The sequence below is a fragment of the Sinohyriopsis cumingii genome, unplaced genomic scaffold, assembly GCF_028554795.1.
Source record: "Sinohyriopsis cumingii isolate HCF-2022 unplaced genomic scaffold, ASM2855479v2 utg002106l, whole genome shotgun sequence".
In the NCBI taxonomy this organism is placed as follows: domain Eukaryota; kingdom Metazoa; phylum Mollusca; class Bivalvia; order Unionida; family Unionidae; genus Sinohyriopsis; species Sinohyriopsis cumingii.
This window is the reverse complement of record NW_028316131.1, coordinates 885,982-900,702: the sequence shown is the minus strand read 5'-3', so window position 1 is coordinate 900,702 and position 14,721 is coordinate 885,982. Positions and strand designations below refer to the sequence as shown.

The following is a 14,721-nucleotide window of genomic DNA, read 5'->3' as shown; positions in this document are numbered from 1 at the left end:
CGGCACCCACCCTAACATTGAAGTCGCCCAGCAAAATCAAGTTCTCTTCTTTGGGAATTTTGTCGATGAGCGAGTTTAACTCATCATAAAACTTATCCTTGGTATCTGTGGCGGATCTTAGTGTGGGAGCGTAAACACTGATCAGGTTGACAGGCCCGTTTGTGGTGTGGAGGCGGAGGGATAGCAGTCTTTCATTTCCTTGTTGGCAGGGTTCTATCATTCCCAGCAGAGTGTTCCTGACAGCGAATCCAACACCAAACTCTCTGGCTTCACCTGCACTCTTTCCTTGCCCGACAAATATGTAGTTCTTTTCTCTGAGGGACCCAGAATATGGTAATCGTGTCTCCTGTAGTGAGGCGATGTCGACCTGGAGCCTTGCAAGTTCGTCGTTGATGACTGAAGTCTTACGAACATCACCGATTGTCTGGAGATCATCTAAAAGCCCAGTCAGCATGATCCGGACATTCCAGGTACATAGCTTGAGGATTGAAGTCATCTTTTTTATTTTTATTTTGTTATTTCTTGGTGCAGTAGTTGCAGTCCGCTTGTCAGGTACTCGCGTACCTTAAGCCTTACGCACCCAGCAAGGCAGGCGAACTGTGGTGGGACGGCACCTTATTGGCTTAGGGTTGCCCAGTTTGAGGCGGGCGGTAGCTGTCCAGTGAAACATGTTGGTCACTCCCACCGTCAGAAGCAACCCCTGGCGTCTGGCTCTACGCTAATCGAGCGGTGACTTATAACCGGTAAACTGCTGCTTCCCGTGTTGAATTCTATGGGTTTCAAGGCTTGTCATCGCCGGGGGTGGTTGTAGGAGATAGGCACCCACTTCCATTGGAAATCTCCCAATGGCTTGTGTTTGATAGAGCCTCTGATAACCAAATCCAGCTCCAGGCCTTCACGAGTGGCGGAACCTGTTTAAACTGACTGGAGTAGGGATGACAGGTGAGCTTCTGGCTCCTCAAAACCAGATGCTTCGGGCAGATGGGGCTCGTTAACCTTGGGTGGTCACCCATCTAGGAGAAGGTAAACTCCGATTTCAAACCTTCGCTGCCTTGCGACTATACCCTCTCAGAGGAAAGGCTAAGGGAGTAAAACCCATCAGAAAATCCGGAGTCGGAGTCCCTAAGGCGACCTAAGAACTTCAAGTAGATTTGCACATAAGGCAGTCACAAACAAAAGATTGATTCCACTGACGTTCAATTTGGTTGACATCGATTTTTGGTGAGTTTTAAAAATATCAAATATTGCCACTGCATGCCGATTGCACTGAGATAGTGAGAGCCGGTCTTTGGCTAGTTTAAATTATGGACAGTGGATGAATTAGATTATTAACCAATTCGATTTGTGGTGTCTGCATCGGTTGGCATTGACGTTGGTCACTCCAACAAAAATAGGTGTTTTATTAGTGTTCATATAGTGGATAACATTTTAGTGTTGTTGGCTGCATCAATTTGCATTGATTTTATTCACTTGGACCAAAGGACAGTGTAACTATTGAACTTTTCAGGTCAATGATTTGTGTCATACAGCACATACACTGTGGACATTCAAACTCAGGACATTTCGAACATAAATCCGGCGTTCCATTTATTAAGCAATGATGCCATTTAGAAATAATATTCATTACTTTTATGGTTACACATTTAAATGAATTTTAAGCTTGCTATAAGCCTCAAATTTAAAAAGGCGACAAAACAAATCGTTTGATAATAAGCCTACATCCGGATTTCTCAACATATTTATTAGATTGACCTTCAAGTCATTGAGCAAACTATTGCGAAAGCATACTTATTAGTGTAATCGTTTTAGATCGTAGGATGAGTTCAGAAAATATTATAATATATTGGTTTTCATTAGAACTTGTCATGTTCTTTTTCATATAGAAGTCAGAACCAATAAAATACACTATAGAGGACGAACGTAAAGAAAACGAGAGGTTCCTGAACCCAAATCATAGCCACTATATATTGGTAGATGATGGTACCCAGCACAAGTTTGGAACAGAGACCCAATTAAGGGCTCGGCTGGAATGGGACAAATGCGATGAATATGGTAATCGTGTTTAATTTGATATTTCGTATTATTCTGTAATGTGTCAAGCTGAATGGGTGATGTTGGACATCCAGCTTGAAACTCAGCTTCTGAATTTTATCAGCTCTATGCTTGATCTTCCAGCACAATATATAGTTCTTTCAGGTTAGCTGCACTTAGTACAAACATAATTATGACAGAGTCATATAATATTTACTACTATTGCTATTTGTTCTACTAAAAATAATGATACGATAATGTACAGCTACATGATTTTGTCAAGTTTAACATATTTATTTATCTATCTTTCTCTCCCTCTCTTTCACTCTCTCTCTCTCTAATATATATATATATATATATATATATATATATATATATATATATATATATATATATATATATATATATATATATATCTTACCTCAAGTAAACATAATTAACTACAAAAACACAGTTGTTACAATTGTTTACATTACTCTTCTGCCTGAATTCTAGAACAATAGTTTGCTTTATAGAGCTGAAATAACTTTAATGTGTCCAACTGTAGAATGTGATGATATAGACCTGTCATTACATTATGAAGTGACAGATGAAGCCTTTGCTAGTAGTGATGAACGAGCAGATTGTACCATGACCTGGAACATATAAGACTCTCGAACTTGAGGTTTAGATCGAGGTTGTCGTAGTAAATAACAAGGATAGTAATTTTGAAACTTTGGGTCGAATTGGTAGATAATAAACATCCAATTGCAACCTCAGATTCTGAATTTTGTTATTTTAGTGCCACCATAATGCTTAATGTTTAGAATTAGCTGAATTTTATGCACATAAAATTATGATAGATATGTATAATAATAATAATAATAATAATAATAATAATAACAATAATAATATCAAAATGGACGTAACAATAATATATAATTAAATTCATTTGTCGAGTTTTTATTCAGCAAAGAAGGGTCCATAATCGTATCGTTACCTTTGTACCTGAATTATGACAATTTTCAATTTTAACACAATAGTTTTGTGAAGATCAAAGGAAATTAACTTATTGTATTACTGTAGAACACGTGTGAAAGTATTATATTTGAAGCCATGGTAATTTAATTATTGTGCTGAAATATTTTTTAATCGTAGCAAGTTGAAATAATAATAATAATAATAATAATAATAATAATAATAATTATAATATAAATATGGACGTAACAATAATATATTATTAAATTCATTTGTCGAGTTTTTATTCAGCAAAGAAGAGTCCATAATCGTATCGTTACCTTTGTACCTGGATTACGTCAGTTTTCAGTTTTAGCACAAAATGAAGATTTGTGGATATCAAATGAAACTGAGGAAATTAATTCATTGTATTACTGTAGAACACGTGTGACCTGTTCAGCCAATCAAAGTTTAGAAAGTAATAATATATAGTTAAGACATTGCTGAGGTGAATATTAAGTTTTATAAGCAAGTGAAACTTATAAAATACATTGCAATGAAAGGGCCAGTATATACATATTCATTAAACATTACAACAAAGGCCTTCAATTTTGTTTCATGATTTAGTGGACAACTTTGATAGTTATCGTGTTTAGTGGTAGTTAAATAAACTTTTACTTGTATTATTACATACAACGAGTCATCATATCGAACACACGTCAAAAGTTGTCACAACAATGTTATAAGATGAAGCATTAAAATTCATTCACATACTATTTTGACAGCCAGTGAGAAACAATTGCATAAATTATGCTATCAATTTAGTTGTAAATGTAATAACACTTATCCTCGATGACAGTAATCTCTCTTAAGGACGATAATCAAGTACTTGATACAACCATTCAATTAGCGATTATGCCTCATACAAATTCGGTTTCATTTTGAAATTTGTCGAGAAATGATTTAAAAGTGCCTTGCAGTATACCACTATCAAACGTGTATCATATTTGAACCATGTAATGTGAAACATAAGACTGATAACACATCGATCTTTCTCTTTTCGTTTTATGCGACCCCTTAAATGTTTATTGGGATTGAATTCATTTAATGTCTCGTATAAACTTGTTAACACATATTTTGTACCCTTTCTCTGATATACTTCAAATGTCCATTCAATTGGATATATATAATGTTATATATAAGCCCCACCCTTGCACTTTTACCTTTTCATCTTCCCTTGGTAATTTAAGTAAAATGTATGTAAAGACTATAATTGTGCCATTAAAATAAACTCTGTGCCAGTTTTGCATATATGCAATTTATCTCGTCAATATCGTATGAGATCAATGTGCATGTGTTTAATCTGAAACAACTATATATCAAACCTGACTGATTTTCTTATCATTTACTCATAATATCGGATTTGTGCATTAATTTGTATTTCATGTTCAATGATTTATTAAGTTCTTATGCATAGCTTTATGATGGATACTCCTCATTAGGTAAAGGAGGCTGAAGTCCCCTTTCTTAACTTCATTTAATATTTAGTTTTTATAACCCTAATACCTGTTAACAAGGGCACACATATTTGGTCATATAAATCTCTTTGCCGAATTTTATTTCCAAATCAACGTCTCGAAACCTAATACCCATTGATAAAGGATAAATGTTTTGGTTCATTAAGACCCTTTTATTAATTTTCTTTCCATATTTAACTTCTATGAACAAGACAACTGCCAATACAGGACATGTTCTTCTGGTCCTTTTAAGTTCATTTGAGGAATTTCATTTCCCTTTTCAACCTCCACAAAACCGATCCCAATATAAAGAAGACCCTTAGGTCCTGTATTTTAAATTCATTTCCTTCTTATGCATCCTTATGCATACTTCATACTACCAAACAGCACAAATGGTTGATCCCCGAGTACCTTTTTATTTAACTTACCTATACAACCTCTATCAACCTTGCACATGATCACACTATGTTGTCCCTTAAAGCCGTTTCTTGATTTCACTACCTTATGTAACACATATAAATTTGAAACCTGTCCTCAACGGATAAAATAATTTTGTCCACTCAGTAACAAGTCTTAATTTTATTTTCCTATCACCTTCCAGAAATCTGACAAGTGTTTACAATGGACAAATGTTGTTGGTCCTTTTTGTGTCCTCTGTGGACAGGTATCATTTTGGGGCTGAACTAACCATGTTATTGTATTTTTGTCTGATAAAAACTAATAATTATTTATTTATATATTACCTGCGAAAAAGGTTTGTCCGAAATAACTAAAGAAAACCGGCCCTGTGGTACACACGTCATGAAATGATAAGCAACTTGTGCGAAACAGATTGCGAATCAGACCTTGTTTTAACCGGTATTATGTAGCAGCAGATACCATCCGTGATCTATTTATTCAGAAGCTCAGCATAATAACATTACACATGATATACAATCTAAGAGGATATCCAGATCGCTCAACCTATACGTTTTTGACACAGCCGAACTACGTGCATCACCAGCTTGTAAGTACATGCAAGTAGCAAGTATGACGATGTCATAATATTAGATTGCTCTCTACAAGCAAAGAAGGACTCAACCAGCTGTACTTATTCCATCAGCTTTAGTATGGATTATTTTACCCGGTAGCTTTAAAACTCTTGCGAAGGTAATATATATATATATATATATATATATATATATATATATATATATATATATATATATATATATTATATGCTCATTTTTTCCCCCGTTAACTTTACATTGTCGGAATCGTTCAGTATTCCCCGATACTGAATGCGCGCGACAAGCCACATATAGCATTCACGTGAATAAAGGAACTACTTTCTATTGTAAACAAGCAAAGACGCAGACACCAGCACTTTTGATTTGTAAACAAATCATGTACACTCGCGTAAGAGGCTCTTTACGTTGTGGTTATTTAAATTTGTTTCTGAATGAACTAAAACATGTTTCGTAGACTGTACACACACAAAAAACCCAGCTGTTTTGGCACATTCTGCGTTGATACAATGTTACGGATTTAGGCTAGCTACATTATATAAAAGACGGACGATCATGTCCTTACAAATAACATACAACTGACAAGGAATATAGTGTATTCTTCATGTGGTGATAAGAATGGCAAAATAAAATATACTTACAGTTTTACATCCTGAATTTCCTCAAAATTGTTTTTCTTAATTCTGCAAATCGGAATTACATGAGCCACATCATAGGTTTTCAATCTGGATTACACATTTCAAAAGTGTGCTGTAATTTCTATAAGTCCAATTGCATCCTCCTTACTGCACTCAAAATGAAATACACATTAAATTCCATAGCGTTCTTTTGAAAATTGCAATTGAAAGACTTCATATTTTCCCACGTTATGATTTCAAACATTCAATGACAGAAACAGAAACACATTTGCAGACGTAAATACGCTTCTCCCGCGCCACTTCAATCCGATGAATTTCATGTATAATTTCCACAGATGAATCCAGTCCAAAATCACAAACATTCCCATACAAAATACCAAAAATACATTCACTCCAGATCAAATGGAAAAGTCGTTGCAATGCGCATTCATTCACAATATGAATGCAAATTTCAATTTTAACTAGACACGCCATTTTCTTTCGAAAGTTATGTCGACCGCGCGACTAAATTCAAATATATCTGGGCGGAGCTATGTGCGCATTAATAATGATGTCATTTTGTAATGTCAAATCTGCGCTTGTGTATTTAGTTTGGAATACGGCATTCATTCATTTACGTTGTTTCTTGTAGTGTATTTTGTTTATATAATTTAACCTTAGGTTGAATAAAAAAAAATGAGCATATAATAAAAAGGTTACTGCATTTGTATGGGAAAATAGGAACTTGTTTTTTCGGAAGGATATACTGCACTCACAAGTTCGTGCAGTATTCATTCCGAAAACTCGTTCCTATTTTCCCATACAAATGCAGTAACCTATAAATATACGTCTTCACACCGTGAATATAGTCAAATCCGGTTGAATAACATTCATGTCATGTTTATTGGTATACTAATATTTAATGAATTCGCTTGTACTGGTAACTTCCAGATCTAATCAGTCTAGGAATACCGAAAGATTTTGGCAATAACTGAGACCCTATCTGTAATATCCGGTATATACATCTTTATTTCGAATATTGGTGCAAAGCATGGTGTTGGATAATAATGCACATTATATCATAGAAATATGTTGAACGTTGAATATATTTTTCTTACACGTCTATTGCAGATTTTAAGTCAGTGCCTGTAGTTTTATTGGTTATAAACGGAGGACCAGAAACATTGAGTACAGTTAAAAATGCTCTCTCGGAAACTACACCAGTTGTCATTGTCAAGGTATACAAAAAGCTATGGTGTCTGCAACATAAAGACTGGTTTATAAAGCCTTATTATTATACTGAATATATGGTATTTTCTTGATGTCCTACTGCAATTTAAAAAATGCAATAGAAAAAACCCAAACGCGCAGCACAATCACGCTGATCAAGAACTATTTTTAATATAACAGTACTTCCACCCAACCCCACCCTACCAAACAAACCAAAAACAGAGAAAGCGGAGAGAAAGATTATTTGAACACTATGAAAGCTGCCCAGTAACTGTGTGCTTTATGAACAGTAGCTATTTGCGATTCGCGTAGTTTAGAATACTAAAATCGCTGTTCAATTTACACAATTATCTGTCACAACGATGATTTAAAAGCACTAAATACCACATAGATATATTCCCCCATTCTACATATCATATAGTTGACAAAGGCATTGCTGCAAGAGAACATAATTTGGGCTCATTCACATTGGTAAACTTCTCATGGAACAGCCCAGTTCTTTAGAAATTAGATATATCCGAAATTCATGCTGATAAAGCAATAACATGAAATAATTGAATCCACCAATTTAAAGATAAATTACTTGCTTGAAGTAATTGGTACCGTTTCATTAACGTAGGAATTTTCTGCTCAGGTGTATTCATGTCATAAACAAGCCTGATTATATTTGTAGAAGGACTGGTAAAGTTATTAGGAGTATGACATTGAGATTCCTTTCTTGAGGTATCATATCACAGCACACCAGTCTGATCTTAAACATTGTTGAATAATGTAATTTATATACACGCTGTAACCTGATCTATGACGCAACAATAAGGTCTGGAAAACGGATCATTGGTATTCATTAATTCTAAACAGGATCATGCCATGAACTTAAGTTTAGTAACATCTTATTTACCACATATATAATCGTGACAGAAATCAAATAGACATTCCATGGTAATAGTCAGGTATGCCAAAACTCCACCCTCAGTGTAAGAAAAAGGTCAAGCAAACAATATAAATTAGATAAACATAACATAGGCAATAAAGGTAAATTAATAATGAGATCCGTTACAAGTAGCCGATACATACAGCTGAGGCTTTTACATGTTGTATTCTTCTTGCTATGTCAGGTCATCCACCCTCATAAGATGATGCTAAACTTCAGGGTAAACTCTGTTTATAATGAAATAAGCTATAGGTAAATATGGGATATAACTGAATAGTGGACAAGATGAAGTATATTGCGAAGACTTTTCCAGAGTATTATGTAAAGTTGTTCATAGGATATAAGATTATGGCACATAATAATATAATGTATTTGGTGCCTTCATATTTATTGTACTCGAAGTTACCTGTACGGTCAACATAAAACACTGGCTTATAAACTTTCACATGTAAATAATGTGATATTATAAATATATACGTATTGTGGATCATCCGTCAATAAGGATACATTAATACAGAATTGAATGTTCTTCATGAAATATGTAAACATCGAAAAGAGCAACAAAGTTTGAAAACATATTGATATAAACAGTTTTCTTGATTTTAATATGTTTAAGATTAAGATTATGTTTTCATGAGTTATATCATTGCAATTTGCATGTATGTTTGATGGAGACACTGTTATACTAGGTCAGAGATTAAAGGCCAATGATATAAAAGGAGTACAAACAATCTTAAACTGCATATCGACATCGTGACACAATATTTCAGGGTTCTGGAAGATCGGCAGACCTGCTAGCATATGCCTTAAAAAACGGAGAGCTGGCTGAGTATAATGTTAAAGGTGACGAGGGAAATACCATCAGGAAGTAGGTTTATAAATAAAAATTGTTCTTAAAAATGAAGTAGTACGTTAGGAGATGTTAATTGATATTACTTTGGTTTTAATATCACATCAATATCATACTCTATGCCATGCCAATTCAAGTAAAGTGACATTATTTAGACCAGCACCCTACTAATCATTGAACCACTACATATATATTCTGTAAAATCAGAATATTAACCACATTTGTAGATTACATATTTAAGTGCAATCAATACCTCATAGTTTCAATGCAAAACAAACGTGTGTGTGTGTTTGTGTGAGTGGGTAAAATAAAACAAAGGAACATGTTGGCATTCAGGTTAACCGTACCATACCATTATACTTGGTGTATGGTTATTACCAAGTAATATTATAAGTTATAGCAAAGTTTTCTAAAACTTAATTGTATAACATTTAATATAAGGTTCTAGGTCATACAAATCAAACAAAAAATTAAGTCAGTACACAAGGATTCAAATTTTCCATTTAATTGTTTCGAATAGAACATATTGATTTATCATAGATGCAATAATTTACCAGACAAAATTCCAAAGTATGAAGAATTAATACTTGGACTGGAAGTTATTCTTATTTTGTTAATTATTCGCTCATTTTCTCAATATCAGTCGAAACAAGGAAGTGGAAAATGTCGGTATGTAATCAAAAGCTCACGTTATAATGGTGGTATATTATATTCTGAATTTGTGTTTGTCACATTATTTAATTGGTGGTAACGGTAGGGGTTTTCCTTGATAAATATTTTCTCCAATTTATTATGTTTATTTATATAAACAGTTATTGACTATGTTTCATAAGTTCATATTTGTTCTCATGGAAAGAAGTGGAAAAACTGAAATATAGTTCAGTGAATTGTACATTTGAATTTGACTTGGAGAATGTAATAAATTTGTTGCAACAGAACGAAGAAACGTTTGAATAAGGACCTGAAAGACTACATTCGTAATCAGATGATGCACAGCAAATTCTGTAAAATGGAAGATATTCCTAAGAATATCAAGGAAATCGAGAACTGCCTTGACAAGTTCGATCTGATCCATATATTTGAATTGGGCAGCGGTGACCAAGATCTTCAGGAAACAATGCTTAAAGCGTTACTTAAAGGTATGTTGTCACTACATTTGAAATACAATATTTTTTCTTGAAGGGACAAATAACTAAATGTTATTAATATATTTCAAATGGAAAAATGTTGCCATTCCCGTTAATGTTGCTAACAGTTATTGTCACTGCTGCTACTGCAGCCATGTTACAATTGTACGTTTAATGCAAGATATTTCCCTTATATATGTACTTCATTTTGTACCTGTATAATACATTACAGTAAAATAAATGTATAATTGTACCTATTGCAATGATACCTTACGTATATTAAGCACCAACTTAAATGAATAAAAAGATACTAGTAATGTTCTCAGTGACTGGTGTATCAATATTAAATGGTGCTGCCTTTCGGATTGATGTTAACTGTTTATCTAGTAAGTCCTGTATCATTCATCATAGTGAACAAGTCAAGCATGACATAGTGTTCCAAAAAGTTCTTGCCTTCGCTTTAAATAATTTGCTTCAATATGTATAGGTTGCATGAATTATCTCCGCAGTTATTCTGAGATTCCAATATTACGTTTGCTCCAATACAGGATTATGCTCATTACCGTCTTTTCAAATTGAAACTGTGATCCAAATTGATAATAGTTACTTATGTGTAGTAATTATATTTGATGGTACTGTCCCGCGAAAGTGTGCAGTTAAACTGGGGATAATATTGACGTATTCACAACTTTGAGAATGTTAATGACTTACCGCTGATACAACATAATTTCTGCGAGCCCAACACTAAAATCGTCATTAATGTCACCAAACATCGAAGAGCAAAATGCTTATGGCCATTCTAACTAAAATCTGTAAAGTTTATCTACAATAAACCAAACGCGTATCTGTCTGGGACAATTTGTCATGACTTCGAAAAGGCATCAGTATTTCTAAAATATTTACTGGATTTTACTGCTGAACTTCAGATATCGAGCTGACAAGATAAACTTGATAGTTACGGCTACATTTGTGTTAGTTACCTATTAGCAAATATAACATTTATGGCTGTATCACCAGGTATGATCAATGTATAGAACGCAAACCCAAATATGATTACTGTATGGTTCGTCAATAATTATCATGTAGGTGCAAATAATTTTCACACATATAATGCCATTGAATTAGTGTTTCACACATATAGTGATACTGAGGATATTTTTGCAACTGCTGGGTATCACTCACACGTTTGTATCACGGTATACCTCGGTGGGTCTTAATATACCTCATGCTGTGGTAATACATAGACAAGTCAGTCAATTTTCAAAACCATGCAAGCATAGATGTAAGATGATTTGCAAACATTCCTCGCAGGATTACGTATGAAACCAATACATATATTACAATACTACAACAAAAAATATCGGTTGAATAATTTAACAGCATGCACACACTGTGCAAATGTAACTTATTATATTTGCTGAAACTGAAATCACAAATCAATGTGTTTGCATTTCATTCACTTCAATTCGAATGGAAGAACTCGTTCAACTTTCTACAAACTCTCCTCCCTGAGAATGTTTTACAAAATCTCATATCCATCAATATAGCCATCTATGTATGTTTTGTCTATCTATCTATCTATCTATCTATCTATCTATCTATCTATCTATCTATCCTATCTTGCTTTTTTATAATTGTTTTTATCATTAAAATTATAAATGACGTCTGGTACCTCCGAGCATGATACTGGACAAGAATCATATTGTACCGGGTAAGTTGATATTACATTGTAGCTTAAGTGTCAGAAAGATCCCATACTTACTTATCTACCCATCCTACACTCTACCTACACTACATATACGTGCAGATATACGATACAATCGATGATCCGATACACAGTAAACGTGTGTATTATTTCGTGCAGAATTGAGGTCATAAATATTACTAGTGGTAAGACTCACTGCTGATCCCCCATTACCAAAGTCGACTGAATAAGTATAGCTAAGGATAAAGCACATAAATGCACTGATTAAAAATTTTGATGTTATTCAGCTAACGAGAAAGATTTGGTGGAACAGCTGAGACTAGCTTTAACTTGGAACTGGATTGATTTCGCCAGGAGTGAGATTTTTACTGCTGACATGCGATGGGAGGTTATTTTCTCTCCCTCTCTCTCTCTCTCGACCGTTGACTGTGTGCATACTTGCATGCTTGAAACACCTACCATTCATCATGTTTTCCACAGCCTACGTTTTCTTTCTCCCCATCAAACACTATATTTCAAATTTTTGTTTTATTTTATATCATGAATTAGATCATGTTAATAAGATGATAATGTATTTATAATGGATTGTTGTTTTATGTGTGGCCTCCTGCATACTATCATTGCAAATATTATTATATGAGATTATATTTGATTTTTCATAATTCTTATTCGTGCTTTTAACGTTATATTTGGATAAATAAACACGTTTCACATATAGATACATGTATGTATATATTTATGATGATCAGATGTTTAGTTAGTAATATTTGAAAACATAGAATGAAAAGAGAATCAGACCTCCAAATGAATAATATGAATAATGATTTGTCTCCCGATTAACCGTAATTCCAATAGTTATGATTCACAAAAATTCTTTAATGATTTATTTAAACACTTTGATACTTTCATTTCCTTGAAATAAGATGTATGCCACCAATTGTCAAGGTTAAAAATAATAGCTAAGCAGAAAAAACCCTGGTTTCACAAAATATAATTATTATAGAACATCTTTGCGAAAATTTTAAATAACCATGATTTCGTTGAATCTTCATTTTGTCCTCAAAACTTCTGAACACTATATTTATTACTCCAGTCAAATTATAGTGCATTTCGATATCATAATTAATATCACTTTAAAAAATATAAACTTACGAATGTCACTACTTAATTTAAAAATGATTTCATGTACACATAATTGCGATTTATAAAAAGCAAATAATTCGTCTTAACTGATATAATTTTACTGCTAAAATCTAAGTAAATACGTTTGAGCATCACCTTTCGTCCCTCGTTTATGAGGACCACATAAGCGCTCCCTAATTTATAGCTGACGGACTTTTACAAACACCTAATAAGATTCCTTGAGATGATTTCATTTAATGGATATACATATGTTCTCAAAATAATTATGGGATTTATAGAGGCATCGCATATATGTGCACATATCGAAAAATAATAGATGGGTATACCATTGACGGGGCAAGCAAAAGTTGTACAATTCTTTACGTATCGTGTAACTTCAGCTTGGTGCAAAGCAGATAAGACAATGACGGCTTGATGAATAGAAACAAATATTCATGAGTAAACTGAGCAGTTGACTATGGTTGGATGTCTTCGTGGATAGTAACATTAGCCTGACATCAAGTATCAGAAGTAGAATGGTGAATTATGAAGCAACTTAGACCAACAGGTTGTTCTCCGCCATGTTTTCTTCTGCCATTAGTAGTGGTGAGGATCGATTGTGCGATCCACGATTGGTTATGGAGCCTGTACGCCCCAGTAATGTCAAAAATAGAAGTCGGAAAACAACTTGATCATTTTTGGTTAGATAGACAGAGTCCGGTGTCAAAACGGGTTGTAGTTGTAATCTGATATAATTTCACAGGGCATCAACGTTCTGTTATTATGCACACATATTCAAACATTACTGATACTTTACATGAAATTGACTTTCGGCATATCGATATTTTGATAGTCAATGAATTCCCACGGACAAGATACTATGTCATTTAGAAGGCAGCCACTCCTTTTCCGCCTGGAATGGAACTATTCCACTATAAAAACCAATTCCAGGCGTAAAGCTAGTGAGGATTTTCTGGCCTAACTAATTTACATAGTTTGCTTAGATGTGCACTTCCCATTTCCACTTTGGTTACATTTCAGATCAGTTAGTCTTTTTTAATTCTTACGTCTGAAATGTATATAAGAATAAAGTGTGATGTATGTCTCTGTTATAGGTGATACCGTTTGATCAAAATGTGGGACTAAGCAGCAGATAACCCAAACTTTACATCTGGTTTGCAAAATGTTAGGCTCAGAACCATCATGATATACCAGTTAGTTTATCATGTTTATACTGTTAGACAAGCTTAGTGTGTGTGTGTGTGTGTGTGTGTGTGTGTATTTAAAATATGTATTATCTTTAGCCTGGCAGTCTAGGTGACATCATGTTGTCAGCACTACAGTGGAACAAAGTGGACTTTGTGGAGCTACTTTTAGATCACGGCGTCGAACTCGAGACGTTTTTGACAAAGGAAAGACTGTTGGAATTATACAACGTAAGTTTATAAGATATCCAGTTCGATTATTTTCTTTCCAATTTCAGATAGGTCAGACATAATACTGAACTTTGACCATGCAAATGACACAATTATTCATTGATAAACGACAGCAAATGTGGTTGGAAAATATAGCGAAATGATTTGCCTTGAATCCAGAAACCAGTTTGACGTCAATGGATTCACGTGACGCAAGTGGTAAAGCAGCACCA

General features: G+C 34.0%; 2 protein-coding genes across 2 annotated transcripts in view; both read left to right on the top strand.

Annotated features, from left to right (window-relative positions):
- The window catches only part of LOC149771147 (transient receptor potential cation channel subfamily M member 2-like), a 94,880-nt gene extending 92,201 nt beyond the window's left edge, over positions 1 to 2,679 (top strand). Inside the window, exons 9-10 of the mRNA XM_089948821.1 lie at positions 1,884 to 2,052; positions 2,579 to 2,679. Of these exons, the coding sequence (XP_089804947.1) occupies positions 1,884 to 2,052; positions 2,579 to 2,679 (270 nt within the window). The remainder of the gene's footprint in view (positions 1 to 1,883; positions 2,053 to 2,578) is intronic.
- Positions 2,680 to 7,251: 4,572 nt separating this feature from the next.
- Positions 7,252 to 14,721, top strand: part of LOC149771146 (transient receptor potential cation channel subfamily M member-like 2) — a 59,826-nt gene continuing 52,356 nt past the window's right edge. Inside the window, exons 1-5 of the mRNA XM_089948820.1 lie at positions 7,252 to 7,346; positions 9,040 to 9,137; positions 10,056 to 10,258; positions 12,239 to 12,339; positions 14,378 to 14,509. Coding sequence (XP_089804946.1) covers positions 10,105 to 10,258; positions 12,239 to 12,339; positions 14,378 to 14,509 — 387 coding nt within the window. The 5' untranslated portion in view covers positions 7,252 to 7,346; positions 9,040 to 9,137; positions 10,056 to 10,104. The remainder of the gene's footprint in view (positions 7,347 to 9,039; positions 9,138 to 10,055; positions 10,259 to 12,238; positions 12,340 to 14,377; positions 14,510 to 14,721) is intronic.